The 23,053-nt window shown below is 49.5% G+C and overlaps 1 protein-coding gene across 13 annotated transcripts in view; it reads left to right on the top strand.

Annotated features, from left to right (window-relative positions):
- The window catches only part of EIF4G3 (eukaryotic translation initiation factor 4 gamma 3), a 141,830-nt gene that overhangs the window by 79,405 nt on the left and 39,372 nt on the right, over positions 1 to 23,053 (top strand). For 10 of the 13 annotated variants that reach the window (XM_050322688.1, XM_050322684.1, XM_050322682.1 and 7 more), the window contains 5 exons: positions 470 to 584; positions 4,752 to 4,852; positions 7,460 to 7,582; positions 11,936 to 12,044; positions 17,072 to 17,941. In XM_050322688.1, coding sequence (XP_050178645.1) covers positions 470 to 584; positions 4,752 to 4,852; positions 7,460 to 7,582; positions 11,936 to 12,044; positions 17,072 to 17,941 — 1,318 coding nt within the window. The remainder of the gene's footprint in view (positions 1 to 469; positions 585 to 4,751; positions 4,853 to 7,459; positions 7,583 to 11,935; positions 12,045 to 17,071; positions 17,942 to 23,053) is intronic. The other 3 variants (XM_050322689.1, XM_050322683.1, XM_050322681.1) reach the window with 1 other exon arrangement.

Below are 23,053 nucleotides of genomic sequence, written 5' to 3'. Positions count from 1 at the left end.
AATATTTGTGCTTTAAATGTATCTAAATTGACTTAATAGATCTACAGTCCCTCTAAAACCTTGGGCCTCTTAAAACACAGTGTTGCTGGAATCAGGGAGGTGACTGTTCTGCCTCAGCTCTCGAGTCCTCCCTGCCTTGTCTTTACCTGACCTCTCATTTTTCTAACAGTAACATTTGGGGAGGTTTCCATTGGATATTGGGGAAAATTCCTTCATGGGAAGGGTGGTCAGGCATTGGGATGGGCTGCCCAGGGCAGTGGTGGAGTCACCACCCTTGGAAGTGTTCAGAAGGTGTGTGGATGTGGCACCTGGGGACATGTTCAGGGGTGAACATCGGGGGGGAGGGAATGGTTGGACTCGATGACCGTGGAGGGCTCTGTAACTCCTGAATCTCCCTGGTGGTTTGGGGGGCTCCATTGCAGGTTCTGTGTGCTCCTGTGTGAACTGATGGTGCTTTTTGTCCCCCCAGTATCGTCACAGTGGCCCCCCGTACGTCGGGCCCCCCCAGCAATACCCTGTGCAGCCCCCGGGGCCGGGACCCTTCTATCCAGGCCCAGGTCCTGGAGAGTTCCCCAATGCCTACGGTAAGTTCTGCTTGCAGACTTCTCACAGAATCTTCCCTGGGTGTGTTTTTTCTGTTGTCAAGCTGCAGATTTACAATAACAAGCTGGATTAGCATTTGTTTGAACTTCAAATAGCTGCTAAATTTGGTGGTGTCGCAGCCCTGATTATTCACTCCTGAAAAATCCCCACTGCCAGAGCATTGTTTGTGTGAGTGCCTCAGGAAAGGCTGCCCAGGATCACATGGGACCAGGAATGGGGGCTGTTTCTTAGTCCCTGCTCAATCATTATTATTTATTAAGGTATTGTGGGTACATCTAGCAGCCCTGGTTTCCACTGAGCCGTGCCCTGGGTTTGCTCCCAGGAATTCAGCAGTTGACTTTCTTATCCCTGTGTTCCTTGTTCGGTGTTTAGTGAGGGATGAGCCATGGGTTTGTTCCTGGTTTTATGCTGCAAAGATCAATGTAGTGCAGTGGAAGAGTCTGTAACTCCTGCACAGGCTGAAATCTGGCCCTTTCGTGGGCGACTCCTGGTGTTGCCTTTTCCCAAGCCAAAAGGGTGGGAGATTGTCATAGATATGATCATCATATGTACATGTATTCAGGGTGTTTGACTGCATTGATGCTGTGCCAGGGAGGGTCAGGTTGGATCTCAGGGAAAGGTCCTTCCCCCAGAGGGTGGTTGGCACTGAACAGGCTCCCCAGAGCAGTGTCAGAGCTCCAGGAGGGTTTGGACAACGCTCTGAGGGACAGGGAGGATTGTTGGGGTGTCTGTGCAGGGCCAGGAGTTGGACTGGATGATCCCTGTGGGTCCCTTCCAGCTCAGGATATTTTGTGATTCTGTGACTGTCCCAGGTCCTGAGGTTCAAAGCTTCAATAAAACATTCCAGGCTGCGTGTCCAGGGCTGGGGATCCCTCCTGTCCGTGTCTCCTGGTCCTTGACTCCTCCAGGACCTCCCAGCTCCTCTCCCCTGGGTCCCAGCTTGCAAAGCCAGTGGGTGACTGTCCTTCCCCACCTCTCCTCTTGGCAATCACCTCTTACAGAAAAGCAGGGAGGTCTTTTTTAACAATTCCCAGCGTGTTGCCGTGTACAGTCCATGTCCTCCTGACATCACAGCCCCCTGGGAGGCTTTCCATGGGGTCTGTGTTGGGATGGTTCAGTCAGACCAGCTCCTGCACGCTGTGTTGGAGCTGCAGAATTAGGAGTCTTGCACTCATGTCTGTCAGTTCTTCCCTTGCTCATTTATGGCAATGTGTGGAAATTGTGATTGCATCCATCACCCCTTCGTGTGGGTTGACGTTCGAGGGGTTTTCACCTCTCAGGATCAATTTTAAAGCATTTTGTTCTCTCGTTTCTACCAGCCCATCACATTCTGTGACCTGCTGGGGGCAGAGGTACCATCAGCTTCCCATGGGCTGGAGCTGTTGGAATTCCAGAGCCCTGGGGTGACTGATTCCCTTCCAGGCTGAGCAGTGACAGCCCTGCGCCCTTGGCAGAGCTGCAGGTTTGCTCTTCCCACACACAGATCCCTTTGGAAGGGGAGCAAAGCCCCCCTTGCTTCCCTGTGTATCATTTGGAAAGGTCGGAACTCTCTTTTTTAATATTTTCCTTCTTTATTTGGTGTGTGTGGAGCTCATGGGACTGTGTTGAAAGGTTGCCCTGAACCCTTCAAATCTGGTTCTGCAGTTTCAGAACAGAAGGAGGGAGGGTAATTATGAGGCAGCTGCTTCCTGGTTGTTTATCCCAGAAAAAACCAGAAGGAATATTGCGATGATTCTTCAAATCCGATCCATTAAGTGAGGAAATTACCAAGTATTCCTCGTTTTTTTTGCTGTTACAGGTCTGCTTTCTTACTTCCTGCTTAGTCTTCACTCCTGTAATTAGGGAAAGGCTCCTTTCTGGCTGCTTTCCTCTGCTGGAAGCGCCTGTTTTCTTGCACAGAAACTTGGAATCTTTCAGTCCCAGCTTGTTTTTAGGTTGCTGTGTCTGTGGAGCATCAGTGGGTGAGGCTGGAGCTCTCCATCCTGCAGAGTTTTCCAGGCAGGGAAGGTTTAGCTGAGGAAGGGGATGATGCAGCTTTGTCTGTGCTCATCCACCTTTCCCTCCTGTTCCTTCCTTGCTATTTTTAGGGACTGGGAATGCTCAGTCTCTCAGCAGGTGCTGGCAGGCTTGTGGAACAGCTGAATCTGCAATCCAGGCATGGATAAAGCTGCTGGCAGTGCCTTTTCCCATAAACCACAGGATTTGTAGCCAGTGTGGCTGCTGGATGTCAAAACCATGGCAGGACCTAAAGAAGGTGATGAAGGCAAAACTTGTGAGGATGGACAGTGCATTTTTATAACTCAGTTCTGCAGTTTATCATTCTCTGATATCAGGGAATTCCCTACAGTGTTGGGAAGGACCTTGAAATGATCCGTGGGAAGGAGGGAAAATAAAACTTGAGTGCTGTAGAAGTGGAAGTGATGAAAAGGCAGGAGAGCAGAGAGTGTGGCACTGACACGTTCACTTGACTTGTTGCAACAGAAGCTCTGCTTCTTCCCAGAGAAGTTCACTCCTGCTTTTCAGGATTTGGGTTTTTAAGTATTTCTCATAAAGGAAGAGTCCTTCCCTGAGGAGCTGCCTGTCTGTCAGGGATCACATTACAGGTGTCTGTAGAAATGAAGGTAATTCCACATTCCAGGGCTCCCAGGCTGGCTCCTGTCCCCTCACCTGACCCAGACTCTGCTGGCACACTGGGCAGCTCCACCAGTGTTACTGGGAAGAGTTTGAGGTTCATCACTGTTCTTAAGGAGAGAGGGAGGAGGGTTCATAGAATCCTAGAATGGTTTGGGTTGGAAGGGACCTTAAAGCTCATCCCATTCCACCCCATGGCAGGAACACCTTCCACAGGTTGCTCCAAGCCCCGTCCACCCTGGCCTTGGACACTCCCAGGGATGGGGCAGCCACAGCTGCTCTGGGCAGCAGTTTTTGATTCCCAAGCTGTAGAGGTGCTGGTGGACACTTCTGTGCCCTGAGGCCTGATCTGAGGTCCTGCTACCCTACCCTGACCCTCCAGACGAGGCGTTGATTGAGTCACTGAGCCCACCCTTGGAGCACCCTGGTGCCACACAGGGCTCTCTGCTTTGGCAAAGCTGCCCTGTGAGGCTGCAGACAGGGAGCCTGCCCAGAGCTGGTGCTCTCAGCTCTCAGCTCTCAGCTGGGGGATCCTTTGCAGTTTCAGAGCAGACCATGCAGGGCTGAGCTCTTTGGCTTTCTTGGGTTTCACCCTTTGCCTGAGGTCGCAGTGACCCCTGGTTGAGTTACAGCCACAATCCAGGTTTCATTCCCATTTAAAGGTTAGTTCAGCTGAAGAATGATCAGATATGAATAAATCAGATTGCTCCAGGGGCAAGTGCAAGCAGTCAGTCCATCCAATATCCATGCCTAGAAGGGAAAAAACCCAGGAGCACCTCGCACATCCCCCTGACACCGGATCCGTGGGCAGGAGGCAGCTCTGCTCTGCCACCCTGATGTCTGGCACGTTTTTAAAGCGCTCAGTGAAGGAAGCCATAATGAACCATATTGGCTGTTCCAGTGTGAGCAGCACCACGGTGAAATTCTGCACTAATCACCATGCTCGTGCTTTTTGTGAGCTGCAGCACGAGAAGACCATTGTTTGTAATTAAATTTTCTGGTTATGCTTCAAAACAGGCTGCAGTTGACCTTGCAAATTGTTTGTGTGGGTCTGACTGAATTTCTCTTCAAAGGCAAAAAAAAAAAAAAAAAAGCAGCAACAAACCCACCTGTTTGTCTGTCAGAGGATTCCAAGGATGATCTTTTAGTGCCTTGATGGTGTCCACAGGCCCTCGGGAACGGATGCACGTGGCCACCTTTCTGCCATGGAAATTAAAAATTCTACAGTGAAATAATGAAATAAATAAATTTTAATAATTAAATAAATGTTAATAATGAAGATTATTTGTAATAATTAAATGATTTTTAATAATTAAATAAAGGTTAATCTCTTGTCTTGATGAAGGAGCAGCTTCTGTTGAGTGAAGCGAGGAAGAGCAAACCCAGATCGTTGTTAGAAGTTCTGGGGTTTGGAGGAAAGGAGGAGTCCATGGCCAGATTTACCTCCTGTGCTGGCTTTTGCTTCATTAACAGCCAAACTGAGCTTCTCCCTCTTTTCCATCCTTGTTTCCCCCCAGGAACACCGTTCTACCCCAGCCAGCCCGTGTACCAGTCCGCGCCCCTCATTGTGCCTACGCAGCAGCAGCAGCCACCGCCCGCCAAGAGGGAGAAGAAAACGGTGAGTGAGGGCCCTGAGGGACACATTCCCTGGGGGATTGGGAGGTGGAAGGAAATAAATACCCTTCTTGAGCTTAAAACTGAGCTTTGTGGTGGCTGGAGGCCCTGGCACAGGTTGCCTGGAGAAGCTGTGGCTGCCCCATCCATGGAAGTGTCCAAGGCTTGGGGTGACCTGGGATAGTAGAAGGTGTCACTGCCCATGGAATGAGATGAGCTTTGAGGTCTCTCCCAGCCCAAAGCATTCCAGGATTCCATGATTCTGTGATTCCCAGAGAGGTTAAGCCTTACCTGTCACAGCCAGGTGTCATCAGACATTGCACAGTGCTGAACTGGGGGCTTATTTTCCATTTTTCCACTCTGCTCTCAGTTTGGGGCATCTCAACCAGTCAGAAAGGAAAAGATTTTTAATATGTTTTAAATAAACATGGGTGAAAGCAGCAGCATCTCCCTCAGAGCCTGGGATCCTCCCCTGCCTGTGCTGCTGCTGAGAGTATTCCCAAAGAGCCAGGTGGGAAGGAACAAACTCAGCTCAGTTTGGGAGAATGTTGGGAATTGGTTCAAAATGACAGAAAAAAAGAAATTATTGAATATTATGCCTTGGAAAAAATAGAAAACCAGTAAGTTGTGGATGTATTTACAGGCTTGGAAGAACCTGAGCTCATTATAGCAGGGGGTAGAAGTTTGGAGAGCACATTCCCACTCTTTCTAATTCACTGGTGGGAATTGGAGAGAGGCAGATTAATGAAATTTAAACCCATCTGCTGGTGGATGATGGGGAACAGTAAAGGTGCATAGGGAGAACGTAAGGTTTAAAAAGGAGAAGATGGGGGTGGACTTGAACTGGTGAATGAATCATTTGTAAAGATTGAAAAGGAAATTACACCAGTCTGAATGTGAGAGTGGCTTAGAAATGTTAAAAGAACCGTTTCGTGGGAGGGGGAATATAAAAAGGGACATGGGCTGTCTCAAAATGCAGAATATTTGTATCTGGAGTTTTGAAGATGAGCTGAGGTGATTTGGGAGACTGGGAGAGCTGAGCTGGGCTCACAGGAAAGGCCTTTTTTTGGGGCTGCCCTCAGCACAGGAACTGCAGCTCCTCAGTCCCCAGGAGTCTCTTTTCAGCATCCCAAACACGACATGCCCAGATCCTGATGCCATTTAAATGCAGAGCTGATCAGACACGCTCAGCTGGGATTAAGGCAGTTCCATGCCAGCAAAGCCGAGTTCTTTGAGGCAGAAAAGGGATTTTAAATGCCCGAGATGCTTCTCTCTGAATGTTGCTATTTCAGTTTGCTAATTGGTGTTGCAACTGAAGAAATGAGGGAAATTAAAGAAAAATTAAATGTGTTGGTGTTCCCACCCCCACACCCACCATCAGCTGGGTATTTAAGTAACTTGTTTTAGTGCCATTGACTCCGTGGCAGGGGGAGGAGAGGGCAGCAATTTGTGCCAACTCCCAAGTCCTTTTTGCTGTGCTTAATTAAATGTTTTAGCAGGAAAACCCCGTCAAAAGTAAGAGAAGCCCAACACCCTGAGTACCATGTGTGCTTTTGTGCCTTCACAACCCAGAGTGGAGCAGCCACCCCACGGGACTGAGCGTGCTGAACCACAGAGCCCTTCTGCAGTTTGATTTTATGTCACAGAACCCCAGAAGGGTTTGGGCTCAGAGGGACCTTGAAGCCCATCCAGCTCCAGCCCCTGCCATGGGGTGATTATGAGGAGCTTGGTGGTTTCCAGAGGGAAGGGTTCTGGTGTCTCTTGCTTTGCTTGGAGTTGTTTGCTTGGATTTCTGCGTGGAATTACTGAGAGTTCAGCCAAGAGCTGTGGAGAAGGTGGGTGGACACAGCAGCTCTGGCTTCAGGTTTATCAGACTCTCTGATTCTTATGGAAGATGGAAGGCTCTGTTTCCCATTATCCCAGACAGTTTGGCTCTTCCCCATGTCCAGGGACATGGATTGGCTCAAGTGTCATTGAGGGTTCAGTGAGTGTGTTCTGGAGTGGTTTATTTTGGAAAACATCTTTTCTTCCCATTTTGGGGCTGTGAAGAGACTCACAAAAACCCACTTGTTTCCTAAATGCTGCTGAGTTTTGTGGGACTTCAGTTTGTTCTTGCACTTTCCCTTCCCTCCTCTCAGCGGTTTTGTTTGATTCCCTCTGTTTTGGTGGAATGATTGATTTGTTTTCCCCCTTTCCCAGCAGCTGGGTTGGCAAAGTCACAGAGTGTCACATTAGGGTAAAACACAGCCTTTTTTTTTCACTTCTTGCCCTTTTCACTACGTGGCAGGTTTAGCTCTGTACCTGACCTGTCCCCCAAACCCTCTCAGCTGCAGGAAATTCACGTCCCAGCAGCAGAGCCCGCGTTTTGAATTCCAGGGGACACGAATTTTACACCGACCTGGGGTGGTTGATGATTAAATTAGGTTTTGATTGAATCAGGTTTGGAGATGAAGGCATGACATGCCATGCATTTCAAGTTATGGAGACAAACCACGAGCACAGCTCATCCCAGCACTGGGAGCACTGGGAGCACTGGGAGCGTGTCCTGTCCGAGGATGGTGGTAAAACGGGGGGGGATTTGTTTGAATCATTTCTGTGTTCAATCCCCCAGATCCGAATCCGGGATCCAAACCAGGGAGGCAAAGACATAACAGAAGAAATCATGTCTGGAGGGGGCAGCAGGAACCCCACCCCCCCCATCGTCAGACCCACCTCCACTCCGACTCCGCCTCAGGTAACAAAGGTCCCTCTTCCCCGGGGCCTCTGCTCTGCTCTGCTCTGCTTTGTTGTGTCAATCCCAGTTCCTTGAGCTTCCAGACACCTGGATTCTCCCAAACTATCCGTGTTCTTCAAGGATTATTGTTTTTTTTCCCAAATCTGGTCATTTTTACCACTCATAGTTCATCAGTGTGGAGCTGCAGCTGTGGAGCTGCTGCAATTCCCCCCTCCCTTTGGATCAGCAGTGGATCTCAGAGCTTGGGAGGAGTTTCAGGAACAGCCAAAATATCTGTGAGAAATGAGATGTTTTTCTGTTAGCCCTGTGCACCTGAGGAAAGTCCCATGTCAGGGTTGATTGATTGAATCATGACAGCTGATTGATTATACACTTTCACTGTCCAAACTAAAGACCTTCTGTCTCAGGGGTGCTGCTTTAGAGTCACCACAAGGAGCAGAACTTGGGAATGTTCTCAAAGAGCTGGGATAAATCTCTCACATTTGGCCCCTCTGTGTTCAAACTTAAACCCACATTTTTCTGATGTGGAGAAAAGTCTTAAATATCCCAAGCTGGCATTCTCCATAGCTCCTAAATCCCTTCTTGTCACACATCTTGGGGTCTGACCCTTCAAGTCTCTGCCTGGGGGGCCTGAGCAGAAGCCAGGAAGGTTCTCCAGGTGATGGGAGAGGCTGTGGGTCAGAGCCTGGCTGGTGCTGGGGTGGGATTTCTTTCTCTTCCATATTCTTCCCTGTTGGCTGTTACCAGGTTTTGCCAACTTGTAGGTGAAACAGCCTATTTTGAGCTGAAACCTTCCTTCCCCCTCCATGTGTGAGTGGTTTCCCGCTGCCTGTGCTGAGGCAGAAGCAGGACCTTGCCTGGAGGTGCAACAAGAGCCTCTCCCCTCACGAGACCAGTGGGATAGTTATGGATTTCAGTCATCCCCAGGCTCAGTCAAATCCTTTTGTCACCACCTTGTGCTTTGTCACCTGCTTTCTCCTCCTCCATCGTGGGCAGCGGCCACAAGGCACCGGTTAAACTTCTTTCCATAAGAGGAGACGCTGTAGGTGTCAAACACTGGAATCCTGGGGAGATCCTCTTCCCATCCCTTCCTGCTGAACGACTTTCCCTGTTGGGAGTGGGCAGAGCTGGAGCCAGCCAGGCTTCCCGCGGTGTTCCCGCCCGGTGCAGCGAATCCAGGCACTTCTTCCATTCTGAAATCTATTTTAAGACACTACAATTAAGTCAACCAGAAGGAAATAAATGTGTTTCGAGAGGAGGTTAAACAAGCCTGAATTTTGATCAGCTGTAATTTGTATGCAGAGCACAGCAGTGATGTCCAATCACCTCCTCCAAGGTATGCAAATACTGCTTTGTTTAATATCCAGCCTTCCTTCTGATGAGGTGCTTGGAAGCACTTTAGGTAATCACAGAAGAGCTCTGAAATTGGGCTCCCCAGAAAAAGTTCATTAGTGTAACATAACTGAAAATTTAAGCCCACTTAAGCCAGGAAAATTCCAAGTTATTGTCCCAACAGCTTCTCTAAATCAAGTCTTGGGAGCACGTTTAATATCTGGGATGAAATTAAATAGAGCCTTAATAACTGTGCTCAGGGGCTGAGCTGCTGCAGTGTGGGTGTTCCTGCTTTGAACAGGCCCAGATCAGTGGATTGTCAATGCTCAGCCACAAGCACAGAGGTTCCCATGGTTTATGGGCAGCTCCTGGTGCTGTGCTTGGTCCCACCCCCCTTGGATCAAACCCTGGGTGGGGTGGGTGGGATTTCCTCTGGTCAGACACTCAGAATGTGAATGTCCAATCTCAGGGCTTGGCAAGGCATCCCCTCATCATCCAATCAACGTGACTCCCAGTCCAGTGGGATTTCAGAATGACACTAAATTCTAATAAAGCTTCTTTATGTGATCCAGGACTCACATTCATATTTAAATGTTCCAAGCACAGGGGAAGAAACTTCCTCAAGAAGTGCAGGAAGCCAGTGCTGTAGACCATTCCCTGTCCCAGATTCTGTATTTGTAGAAGAAACCCTTTTATAATAAGAATAGGCTTCCAAATGATCCGTTTTCCCTTTAAATTCAAATTATTTTTTGATTTTTTTAAACTCAGAACTTTTTTTTTTGGACTTAAATAAAACCTGAAGCTTCACTAACACAAGCCTGAAGCACCTTCTTCTCTCTGTAGATTAAGTGCTGAATATCAGAAAATTCTTGGAATTGTGCTTAACATCAAAAAGTTCTTGGAGTTGTCCAGAAAATGAGCTTTGCTGCCAGGATGAGCCACGTGCTTTGAGCCAAAGGCTTTAGGTGGAGTTTCCCAGTGCTCCAGCAGTGGGTTTTAATTACTTTTTAGCAGTTGAAGTGCTTTAAAGTTCCTGCAAGAGACTTCTGACTTCCACAGAAAATCACTTTTTAAAGAGCAAATGCTCTTCCCTTCCTGGCAGACCTCTCCCAGGTCTCAAGGAGTTTGTCAGACCTTGTGTTTGCTGGGTCTCTGGTGGGGTTGGAATAACCCAGAGCCAGCCTTGGAGCATCGTAAATCATGGAGTGACTTTCAGTGGGATTTCTTCCTAGAAAGTCTCTGAATGCTCCGTTTTGCAGCTGCAAGGCTCTGCATAAGCACCACTTATTCATTTACATGACCATTCCCACAAAATAAAGGAGTGTTCCCCACATTTCTTAAGGAAATACAGCCCCTGACCCACAAAGTTTCTGGGCTCAGTTTCTTCTTCACTGGTCTCCTTTCATTCATGGGGTTCTTACCACGTTTTCCTTTTCCCCCACTGATTTCATCCATAAATTTCCTATAAAATGAAAGTCCTGATCTGCTGAGGGCAAGGGGAAAAAATGTTCTTTAAACCTGCTCATTTGTAAAGCTGGGTTTTCTTTGGCCTCTTTCCTTCAGCTGGAGGTTGGGCTCCAGTTCTCCATCCATTCTCCAGCTGATTGATCAGGCTCGTTCCTGGAAGAGGAGCAATCCCAAAGAAAACTTCAACCCTTCACCCCTGCTGAGATCTTGGTTCTTATTTTTCCAGATGTGCTTGTTCCCAGTCCCCCCCTGAAACGGTGAAAATCAGTGTCTAAAGATAATTCCCTTGTTACCCTGCTCTGTTGAGATGAAACAGCTGAAAAAGCTGGAAATGGGAGGGGAAAAAAAGAGGAGCAGGCTGACAGAGAGTTTCTTTGCATGGGGAAATAAGTTTTTCCTGGGTTTCTGAGAGGCTGTGTGAAAGCAGGGATTAGACACCCATATCTTGAGCATTCTGCTGTGTTTGGATTGTTTAAAAATCCCGTTTCCTGTCGATGTTCAGAGGAGTTTTCGGGTGTGGAGCTGGGTGAGAGCTGACACCTGCAGGGATCTGCCTGGCTTTCCACCTGGGATTAGGAAATGCAGATTTAGCCCCATTTTCTTCTGTGCCTGGTCCCTGGTGTGTAATTCAGGGGATTTTGCATCTGCCTTACCCCGTGTGTGTTCACTCAAACAAGAGTCTCACCTCTGAGGTTGGGGAGTTGGGGCAGTTACTTGATCTTTCTTAAATTCTGAGATTAAATATAAAGGATTTTACCAAATCTTCATGAACACAGGTGAAGGGTTTGCCCATTAATGATGGGGGTTAATTAATTAAAATGTGTGTTCTCTGCCACAAGCCAGGACTCCTTCAGCCTTTCTTCAGACTTTGCTGGTCCTGCAGTTTTGTTCTTCCACACAGACAATCTCAGGCTCCCTCTGTGTTGTTTGGGAATCAGCTCCTCCTGCTCTGCCTTGAGTTGATTTTATTCTCATGTTGCCCTGCAGGTCCCTCTCCCAGGCTGGTTGTGGGTGATCTTTTCAGACAACCACCCCAAACTGGAAGATCTTCCTGCTGATGAGTGATGTGTGTGCAGGCAGAGACATCTGTCCACTGTTCATACACTCCTACACACGTCACCAGTGGATAAATACATAGAAAGGGAAATAAACAGACATTAAATCTCTGAGGTGGTTGAAATAAATGATCAGTTGAGGAAGGGGTCGAGTCCCACAAGGGAACATAAATCACAGAGATGCAGGAGCCTTGGTGTGTGTCCCACCTGGAGGAACATTCCTGCTGCCCCTGGAAGAAGCGTTGGGAGAACCAAGTGTGTTGACAGCTGTGCTGTGCTGCCTCTTCCTTGCTGTTCTTTCCCCCTCTCTCTGCTGCTTTCCTTCCCTTTCCCATGTACTTCCTGAATGGATCCAACCATCCTGTGCATTTTCCCTCTTTGTTTTCCCTGCCTTTGGTTTCTCCTCTTTATCCCCTCCTGTCTCACCTCCCCACTTTCCTGTTGCTCCATCTTTTCCTGTTCCCAGGCTCATTCTCACCCCTTTGTCCTTCCCCCCCAGCAGGTGCCCAGCCAGGTCCCCGAGCCCCCCCCTGCAGGATTTGGGGCCGTGGAGACCCCCCCCGTGTCTGCCAGCACCCCCAGCACTGCGGCCAGCGCCTCCAAGCAAGGTTGGTTCGGGGAGATTTCCTCCCTGATTATTTTTAGTCGCTTATTTTTTCCCCTCCTTTCTTGTTTTAGCTGGAAGATTCCTGGCAGGGAGATGAGCAGGCAGCAGAAAGAGGAGGGGAGGGACTTCTCCCCCTCCGGTGGGGCATCTGAAGTGTGTTGCTAGGGGGATTAATTGGAATTTCCTGATGTGAAACTGGTTAAAAAATAATTGTCTTCGAGCTTCTGTGTCCTAAACTTTTCTTTAAAGGGTGTAGAAGGGTGAAACTCCTCTCACCCATGTGCCATCCTCCAGAAAAGAGTGTTTCCAGTGAAAGGCTTTAGCCAGAGAGGCTTTGGATCATTTGGATAATCAACCATAGCAATGGCACAGAACCAGAGGATCACGTGGCTGCCCCAGAGCTGCTCATGTGTCCTGTCCTGCAGGAGGGGGCAATATTAATTAAAAAAAAAAAGAAAATCAGTGTGCAAAGAGGCTCACAGAGCCCAGAGCAAATTTTGCTGACTTTGGTAAAAATGGCACAGATGGAAAAAGTTTCTTAAAAAGCATTCCTTGGCCAGCGCTCTCAGGGAGAGGGTGGGAGTTTGGGATGTGTTGTGCAGGGCCAGCAGTTGGACCTGGTGATCCTGGTGGGTCCCTTCCAGCTCAGGATATTGTTCCCTGGTTATCCAAGGTGTCACAGCCTCCAGGGGTTCTGCCTGCAGCCACGTGGGCAGGCAGGTTGGGAAGTTCCATCTCCTCCTCCTGAGTGTTGCCTTTAAACTTGGAGCCTGCTGAGGCCTTTTATTTCAGAGGGTTTAGAATCATGGAATTGTTAAGGTTGGAAAAGCCCTCCAGGATCATCAAATCCAACCATTCCCTACCGTGTTCACCCCTAACCTGTGTCCCCAGGTGCCACATCCACAAGGTTTTTGAACACCTCCAGGGATGGTGATTCTGCTCTGGGCAGCCCCTTCCAGTGCCTGAGCAGCCTTTCCATGAAGGAATTTCCCCTGATATCCAATCCAAGCCTCCCCTGGCACATCTTGAGGATGTTTCCTCTTGTCCTGCCACTCATCAGCTGAGAGAGAAACACTAAGCCCCCCAGCAGCACAGCTCTAGGGAGAAAAGGGAGAAAGCCCCGCTCTGTGATGCTCCTCCATCCCAAGGGCAGCGTCCCTGGGGCTGATGTGGATCAGATTCAAACACTGACTGCAGGTGCTGCTCCTTTACGGCCCCAGTGTGGACATCAGGCTTTCCCCATCCCAGTGATCCATCTCTGAGCTGCTGCAGTGCCAGTGGAGAAGGCTGAGAAAGGACCTTGGGCAGCTGGTCTGGTGCCATCCACACTGGAGTTGGGGCTCTGTGTGGATCGTGGTGCAAACCTTCCATGTCCCTGTCCCCCGAGGATTGAGGGGGTGGGTTTGGTGTCCCTGGATCAGCTGTGGCTGTGCTGGCTCAGCCCTCAGGCTGCTGCTGCCCAGCTCTGTCCCCTCTGCCGACATTCCCGGTCCCCCTCGCTGCAGGGACGTGCTCTGAGCACTCCGTGGTGCTGGTGGCACTGGTGAACACAGTGAAATGCCCTCTGGAGAGAACTGATCCTTGGCTGTAAAGCCACAGAATCCCAGAACATCTCCAGCTGGAGGGACCTGGAAGGATCCTGGAGTCCAACTCCCTGCTCCTCACAGGAGCACCAACTACTGAACCACAGGACCAGGAGCTCCTTGAACTCTTTGTGTCTGAAAATCCACCACCTCCCATCAGTGTTTCATCCCTGGGTAAGAAAACGTGGATCTCCAGGACAAATAGGTCTTCTCCTGTTCTCTGTCTTTAACTTAATCCCTTCTTAGGCAAAAGTTGGACTCGATGATCCTTGTGGGTCCCTTCCAACTGGGAATATTCTGTGATTCTGTGGAGTGTGAGCAAACTGGAAGTAAGTGTTTATTTAGTTACAGAGCTCTGACAGTGCTGGTTTAAATATAGATCAGGGCTTGACTGGGGTTTGACACTGCCAAGCTTTCCTGTGTTTATCTCTGTTCCATCCCAGAAAGAGTCAAACATTTGTTCCAGTCCAAAAATTGCTAAAGAGCACATTTATGTAAGCACTGCAGGGAGAGCCCTGGAATAACACCCAGAGCATTGGGCCAGGGCCTGGGGGGGCAGAGCAGTGCTGGGTTGGTGTCAGTCAGAGACATTAATTAATAGACACCATTAATATTATTTGAACTGAACTGGTGACTTGAGGGGGGCGCAGCTGTCCAGAAAATCATGCCAAGCTATCAAAATGATTTCTCACTTTGATGTTGAGCTGGTTTTGCATCCCAGATCAAACCAGTGATAGATGGGGTTGCCTGACTGAAGTGTTGATTCAAACCAGTATTGTTGTTTCCCTGCAGTCCCCTCTGCTGTGCCCACCCTGTGGATCAGCTCCCCCTGTGCCCTTCACCCCCTGCACTCCTTTGTTCCACTGGAGCTTGGTGTCCAGGTTTCACTCTGATTTTGTGGCACCCAGTGGTGGTGGGGCAGTTGTTGGTAACTGTGAGCAGCGTTTGGCCCCTGTACCATCCTCACTGCCACGCTCTGCTGCTGCCTGGGGGTTGAGGTCTGGATTTGGGATTGCATTGCATTTAACATCCTTGTGGGGTTTTATTCAAAGGACGAGCATTTGGCACTTCACAGAATCCCAGAATGGTTTGGGTTGGAGGGACCTTAAAGTTCCTCCCATTCCATGAGCAGGGACACCTTCCACTGGGCCAGGCATAGGAATTGCTGCTATAATACCTTGAAAAATCACATTATTAGGGGCAAGCTGTTCCTGTAGATGCCCCTGGTGTGGCTGTACCAGCCAGGCTGCTGGAGGCAGGGATGCTGCTGGAGAATCCAGGTCAAGCCAAAGGCCAGGCGTGTGGATCCTTGGCTGCAGGCCAGGCTGGGCAGGAATTGCAGTGGGCTATAACTGCATGGGATCAGAGCTGCCCATTTTACTGCACTTGCACAGGTTCAGGGGGATGTTTGGGGTATTATCCTTGTTTTAAACCTCTTTCCAAACCCTGCAGCGTATCAGGAATGTACAACAGGGTTTGTGGAAAACAGATTAATGTCCCATCCCGCAGTTTGGGAAGCTCCAAAGCCCCTCTGCTGACACTGACTCAGTCCTGGGGCTGCCTCGTGAGCGTTTGCATCGGGACAAAAGATGGAAAAATGGCAGCGAGCCCAGCAGTGATTGCAGATCAACAGCACAGAGCAGAGAGGAGTCCCTGCATCCAGAAAAATCTCCCTCATCCACAGCTCGGGGCAGTCTGTGCCACTGGGACCACCCAGCAGCCCAATCCTGGCTTTTCTACGGGGGAGGCAGCAGGGTCTGTGCTGCTGAGGGTGTGAAAGGACCCTCAAGGAATAATTCTGTAAAGTTTGTATTAATGTGGAGTTTTTAAAAAAATACCTCTCGATCTTTCCTCCTGCACAGCCTGGAGCTCCCATAAGTGCTGTCTAAATATAACATGAGGAAGGATCTCAGCATGTTTAGGAAGGAGGGATCTGATCCAGCTGGGATGAATCAAGTTGATTTCTGTTTTCCCTCCCCAGTTGTGCCATTTCACGTGACTCTCTCACACTTGGCAGGGATGGGTGATCCTTCTCCAGCACTTGGAGGTTTGTTCTCCAGGATGGGGGTTCAAGTTCAGATTTGCTTCTCATTACCCAAATCTGCTCTTTTGTTCTCTGAAATCCCCCCTTTTCTGCTGGAATGTTGCACACCCAGCCTGGAGCCCTGGCCAGAGAAGGTGTGGTTTGAAGGCAGTGAGTTAAACCACTGGTGTCAAACCCAGCTGTGCATTTTTGCTGGGTTTTATCTCTCAGAATGTTTTTCTAGACACTTCAAATGCCTTTTTTTTTTTTTTTTGGAGCATTCTCATTTGACTCAGGGAGAGAATATCCAGGCAGTTGTTAATGGCGAGCTGTGAATGCCAGGAATGCTCCATGAGTTCCTGCAGAGGACATTGCAGAAAGCAGAGGGGACACATTTTCTTTTCTCAAACATTTCCCGTGTCCTTTTTCTTCGTGGAGCCTCCAGAACCAGAATCAGCTGTTGGGACACTCTCTCCCATCTCTTTCCTCCTCCCAAGCCCTCCCCCTGGGTGCCTCATTAGGTTGATAAACTACTGCTTTGGCCCTGGGTCCTCTGTAGTGCTGCTTGGGCTGGAAGAAGAGCTTGTTGTGGCTGCAGCTATTCCTAAAGGTGGGACTTGATGCTCCAGGCAGTTCCAGATGGGTTCTCCTTCAAAAACCCTTTGGTTCTTCTTCAAAAACCCTTTTGTTCTCCTTCAGAAGCCCTATCCCTGCAGCTGAGCTGTTGAATAAGCCCCAAATGGAAATCCAGCAGAGCTGAAGAGCCCAAGAGTTCAGCCTCTTCAGTTCTGCCTGAATTCGGATGATTTAGGGTCGGTTGTGGCCTTTGATTTCCTAATCTGAAGAGCAGGGATTGTGCCTCCGGCTTTTCCAGAATTATTTTTGCTGCTGTGACAGCAGCCTGAAGGAGTTTAGTGTTCCTGCAAGATCCTGAAAGATTGGTGGGAAGGCAGTGGGAAGCAGCAGCAGAGCTTTGGGAGCTGCATGATGGCCACGGCAGGGACGGCATCGCCAGCTCCATCACTGATCACAGCGTCAGTTTGGGGCTCACTCTTGTTCTCTGTGCACAATATTTGGGGTTTGTTTGATGCATTTCTTCCTAACATCTCATGTAAATCAGTTTAACCCATTCCCCTTTGTCCTGTCACTCTCTGTCCATGTAAAAAGTCGCTCTCCCTCTCTTTATAAGCCTCCTTTAGGCACAGGAAGGCCACGATGAGTCTTCCCAGATCCTTCTCTTCTCAGGATAACAGCTTTACTGTCTGGACTTTTCCTTTAGATGCCAGATGAGCTGCAGGTGCCCCTGGTGTCTCCTGGAGCTCCCTGGCAGAAAGCAGGAATGGGAACCGAGGGTGTTCAGACACCATGCTGGAACATGGGGTTGCCTTTTTGTGACCTTGCCTTTTTATTCTCCTTTCCCAGAAGAGAAGCCAAAACCAGATCCAGTATTAAAACCACCTTCTCCAGTCCTCAGACCAGAGCCTGCTGGGGAGAAGAAGGATCAAGCTGGCCAGACCACCGAGGCCTCTGCCCCCGTGGAACCCCCCCCAGAACTTCCCCCTGCTCCATCTCCGCTCCCGACTGCTCCGGCCGCTCCCGTGGCAGCTCCTGCAGCTGCTGCCGCTCCTGCTGTCCCCGTGTGCAGCAAAGCCCCAGCTGAGCCGGAGCAGAAATGTGACCTGGCTGCCCCGCAGGAGGAGGCGATGCCCGTGCCCAGTGCCACGCCCTGCCCGGCCCCGGAGCCGCCGCCCGCGGAGGAGCCGAGCGCCCAGGGGTGTGTGGAGCCCAGCAGCGTAGCAAGTAGCGATTCCCCCGGGCCCGGCAGCGCTGAGCTAATTAACGAGCTGATTAACGAGGCCGGCGGCGTTGATGACACGGGGGCTGCTGCTGCCCAGGGCGGGGCGGAGGGAGCCCAGCCCGAAGCTGCGCCCTTGACTGTGGAGCCGGAGCCCCCCGAGGCGCCCCCAGCAGAAGGGGAGAGCGTGCCATCATCTCCCAGTGCTCTTCCCGCTGCTCCCTCTCCTCCTCCCACCCCACCTCCCACCCCGCCGCCTCCGTCTCCTCCGGTCACCGTTGCTGCTGTTCCCACTACAGCTCCTTCTCCACCTCCTCTCCCGTCTCCCAGTGCCCTCCCTGTTGTCCAGGGGGATTTAGAAGGAGAGGAGAGCACAAGAACTACTCTTAGCGAAGAGGTGAAAGATGCTGAAAAGAAGGAAGAGGCAGAAGCCGATGGGCAGCTGGAGGAGAGCGCGGAGGCTCCGAGTGTCAACTCGAGCAAGAGTCCTGTTTCAGGTAAGCCTTGGCACGTGGGCTGGTGTGGAGGATGAAGGAAAGGGGCCTCTGGAGTTCTTCTTCCAACAGGTGTTTCAATTGGACCAGTTCCTGCTGTGCTGTGTAACTGTTGAGGTTGCAAAACGCTCGGTCTTGGGTCACAGGGATGAAACAACCCCGTCGTCGTCGTTCATAAAGGAGGCCCCTGGCTTGGATGTGTGTCTGGGGTTGGGTGGGTTTGTGTGAGCCAGAGGGTTTGGCTTTCGTGGTGACACATGGTTGGAGGAGGAATTCAGAGGACACTGCTCTGCACGGGATCATGGAGTGGTTTGGGTTGGAAGGGACCTGAAAGGTCATCTCATCCCACCACCTTCCCCTGTCCCAGGTTGCTCCAAACCCTGTCCAGCCTGGCCTTGGACCCTGCCAGGGATGGGGCAGCCACGAACCCTGGTTTGTGAGTGGCTGGTTCAAAGATCTGGATTTATGAGCCTGATAAACACTTGGGCTCTGAAGCCCTTGGGATGAACATCCTGGACCAGGGATGTCCCAAAACTCCTGGAACAGGGTCTTCTCCAGCTGTAAAAAGGTGTCACATTGTCACCACATGTGGGGGAAATGAAGTGGAGCATCAAAGCTCTCCCAGACAGCGACCAACTGGTGTCCCAGACCACTGTCCCAGACCAGTGTCACCCCAGTGTCACCCCAGTGTCACCCCAGTGCCATACACCTCCACCTGCCCAGCCTTGGTTAGCGACGCTTTTGCTTTTCCTCTGCAGAAGGAACATTTAAAGAAAATCTACACTTTACAGATTTACAATTTTAAACTCAAATTTTACGGTTTTCAGTTTAAAATTCACTAAAAGTTGCAATTTCTGCAGCTGCCTTTTAAAACCCAGCCTGTTTCTCCGGGCCATTACCTTTGGTTTGAGCCCTGGGACATCCCTGGTGTGGCATTTAATGGATTGACACAGACCACTCTTCTTGGCTGTGTTTTCTATGGAAAATTGCTTTTTTTCAGGAATTCCTGGAGATGAAACTGTGGAAAAGAAGTTAAATCAATCAGTTCCTTGTGTTTGCTGCTGGGGTTGTGGTGGTGGCTGTTGTGCTGTTGAAGCATTTCATGTGTCACATCTTCTACACCCTGTTCTGGAGTTACTTAAATTCCTTGGGATTTGGGAAAGTTTGGACAAAAAGTCAGTTGTGATTTGGGTCTTGTTGTTGGTTATGTGTTGGTTGGGTTTTTTTCAAGTAACATTTAAATAGGGATTGTTTTGGTTGTTTGGTTGGGGCTTTTTTAAGTAACATTTAAAATAGGTGTTTTTTTAGTTTATTCTTTCGTAGATGGGGAGTGGCCTCAGCACATCTCAGGCCTGGATTAAATGAAATGCAAAGCTGAGGTTGGCCCTGTGCCATGTTTGTGTGAGGCTGCTGTAGGCCAATATGCTGATCTTAAATAAAATCCAATATCTAGAGGAGATCAGAAAGATCCCTTCACTACACCAGCCACGGGGTTTTTCCCTGTTAATCTTCTTCTATTTTTATTTTACTCGGGTCATTTCACTGCTCTGGCACTTGTTGTTCTTTCAATCCGAGCTACTTCATAACCCAAATTAATTTCCTTACAAAGGAGAGAAAAGGGACTCTGTAAACAAGGTTTTGCTCAGGCAGGTTCCAGCTTGTGCCGTTATTGCTGTCTTCGTAATGGCCTGGAGTTTAAATTAAAAAAAAATTAACTTACAGTGTTTGGGGCTTTTAATTATGCACAAGATTAATTTTAATGCTCTAATGTCATTAGGTTCCACAGCACACATTAGCCAAGCCGTTGGCTTTGGCAACAGGGAGAGAAATAGTTCTCAAGTCGTGTAAAAGATGACTTGAAACTCAGATTTCTATTAAAAGCTCAGGGCTTCAAGGAAAGCAAAAAGCTCTCCAAGTGGCTTTTTGTGCTTTACCCCTGATTTAATGATCTCGAACTATTACATTTCTCTGCCAGGCCTCTTTTGAGCAATCATTTTCCAGTTCTTTCTTGGAGAGAGGAAGAGGGATTGAAATAACATCATCTGAAGCTGCCTGTTAATGCAGGAACGAGGAACTGTCTGCCATATACATTGGAAAATGCAGCTGCTGAGCTTCAGGAGCGGGGAGGAAGGGTTCCAGTGGTGTGTTTTCCTTGGACTGAAGGCCAGGAGTCTTTTCTGTGATCTCTGGAGTTGGGATAGGAACTGGGATAAGGGAAACCTCTGGAGCACGTGCTTGAGCTCTGTGGCTTGGAGCAATATCGCTTTGGGGTTTTCAGCAGAATTGTGTTTTTATTTCAGAGCAGCCACAAATCATCCCCCTGCTTTGCCTTTAAAGGGAGCTGAGCTGGGCTGGGACAGGGCTGGGACCTCTCAGAGTAATCTCATTGCTGCAGCAGTTCCTCCTGCCTGCCTTCCCCATGGTTACAACCTGCCTGCCTAATTTTGGGAGGGAGACCTTCATCCCCCCTCCCAGACGTGGCAGGGCAGTGCTGCTAAGACTCATAGGTGTATCCCATATTTTGGGATGGAGGCAACAGCTTTTCAGGGATGAATGAAGTGATTTGCCTGTTCCTCAAGCGCTTTCCAGAACACACCTTCTGTCCAGCAGTCAGGGAAACAAGACTGTCATTTTTTGCTCCATCAAACTCTGCAGAGAAAGAGAGAAAGAGAGAAAATATATTCACTCTTAAACATCTTTATCCTGCAGCAGTTCTTTGTCAGCTCAACAGAACGACTTTGTCAGTGTTTGCGGGGAGAGGCCGGAGCTGAGCCCTGGGGAACGGGGGAACCTCTGCTCTTTCTTTTCCACTGGCATCAGATCTCCACCAGATTTCCAAGGTCAGAGGATTCCACAGGAGCACCTCTGTTTGTATTTCACACTGTTATTTTACCCACTCTGAACACCCTCAGTTGTCTTGGCCTGCACAGTGAAGTTTCAGTCCTGGTGTCTACCAGTCCCTGGATCATCATTCCCTGCTCATCAGCATTACTGCTCTTGCTTCCCTACGGGAATGGGGAAGATTTGGTGGCTTTCAGAGCATTAAACCCCTGAGAACTGCAGGCTGTTGTACCAGGTGGGTGGTTTCTTGCTGCTGACCATGTTCCTGGTCTGAGCATTGCCCCAGATATGGGGCTGGAGGGGACGTGTTCACCCTGTCTGAGGGTGCAGGTCGTGTTCCTGCCTCACCAGGATGGGCAGAGCTGTTACCTGCAAAGAGTAAGAGCATGTGGCTTTGACAGTAACTAATCCCTACTCATCTTCACTGCAAGCAGAAAAATACAGATTATTATCAGGACAGGAACTGGGTGCTCTGCCTGTGATCTGTACCCAAAACATTGCTCTGGCTAAAAGTCATCAAGGACTTGATTTTGTTATTAAATTCTGGCTTTTCTGGAGCTGCAGTGAGGGGCCAGCACTTTTCAGGGAACAAGACAGGAAAAATGTTGTTGGTGGAGTGGAATTTCTGCAGACAAGGGGCTACCAGAGCCTCGAGGCCTTTGATGTCACCGTTGTGTCACGGCTGTTAGGACGAGCAGAGAGGGAAATCAGAGACGGGTGTCTGTCCCAGGCAGAACTCCTTGGAACACAGGAAGCCAAAAGAGCTTGTTACCCATGGAATTCAAAGGGCTGCTTTCTTGCAGAGCTCGTTTATGAGACATGTTTCAGTATAAAGGAGCCCAGCTGCCAGCGAGTCCCGGCGTGCCTGAGCTGTGGGGGCCATAACGAGCAACTTGGGCAGTAATTGGAAATATCTTGGAGAAACATCTCCAGCACCCAACCCAGAGAGGCAGAAACATAAATCAGGTGTCGCCTTTTTCTTGATTTGCTGCTGTAGCCACTGGAATATGTTTTCTTTCCCATGAGCTGGAAGGCAGTGGTGGGTCCTTGCTTTGGTTTTTCATGGCATGTTGGATAAAAAAGTGAAAATACAAGAGCTGGTATTAATTTAGGCCTTGCAGTTGGCACCACATCAGAGAGGAGAGGCCTCCTGTCCCGCTGGATGGGCTGTGGAGCCGTGGTGGGGAGCTCCTGTGGGAAGATGTTCCATGGAGGAACGTGATGCAGCTGGAGAAATGGGCTGAGGTAGCTCTGGGCCTGCTGAGCAGATTCCTCCAGTGGTGCTGTTAGCACTGGCAGTGGTGTCTGGGATGGGCTGCAAATAAGGGTTTGTTCCTCTTTCCAGTCCTAAAGTGTGTCCATGTTGTCATCCTTATCTCTCTTGTGTTCATAAGCAGAGATAAGGAAGAGCTCAGAGTGTTGCTCGGGTTTGCTGGTGTCCCTTCTCCAAGGGAATGAGATGACCTAATGGGCCAAAACCAAGCTCTGGAAGTGTAAATGCTGCAAAAATGGAGCTGCATTTGGGCAGGAATTAAACTATGTGTGGATGTGAAGGTGCTCAGCTTGGGAGACAGGAAAACTGAGAGGAAGAGCAGAAGTGTCTGGAGATCTCCCCTGCCAAGAGCCAAGCTGGGCAAATGACTTTGTATTTCCCTATGGCTTTTGGAGTGAAACTCACAGCTGAAACTCCATTTTCAGATGGACAACACCGTCATCCTGATGGATTTGGGGTTTGGGAGGGTTGGCACCTAAACTCACCTTGATTTCTGAGCAGATCAGTGTAAATTCTTCTTTAAATCCATTCATGCAGCAGAAAGGAGAACTCAACAGAAGAAAAGAAACCTGCTGTCTGCTATTTTAAGAGGGGAAAAGTTGAGCAGCACCTCCAGAGATCTCTGGAGATCTGCTCTGGGCAGCTCCACCTCACGGGCAGGTGTTGCTGCGGCACCACCGGCTGATGGGAGTCGTGGGATTTAAGGCAAGACTTTCTGGCAGAATCTCAGCCTCTGCAGAGGTTTCTTTAGCCAAAAAAAAAGGTGGAAAAAGTGTATTCTTGAGCAGCAATAACATGAAATATCCTGCCAGCTGAGGAAGGAGACACCCAGCCCTTTGCCAGCCCCAGGTCCGTGACCGCAGCGTTGAGTTCTGTGCGGGTCACAATGACCCCTCATTTCACACCGTGGGTGATTTCCATGGTTTGAGCTTGAGGGGAGTGAAATTCTGACAGATGAAAAACTCTGGGGGTTAATCAGTTCAGGTGCTTGGCAGTGGCAG

This window comes from Myiozetetes cayanensis, unplaced genomic scaffold (assembly GCF_022539395.1).
Source record: "Myiozetetes cayanensis isolate MyiCay16 unplaced genomic scaffold, myiCay2020 scf28, whole genome shotgun sequence".
Classification (NCBI taxonomy): domain Eukaryota; kingdom Metazoa; phylum Chordata; class Aves; order Passeriformes; family Tyrannidae; genus Myiozetetes; species Myiozetetes cayanensis.
Note: the sequence above shows the minus strand (reverse complement) of the source record. Positions and strands in the feature narration are given on the sequence as shown.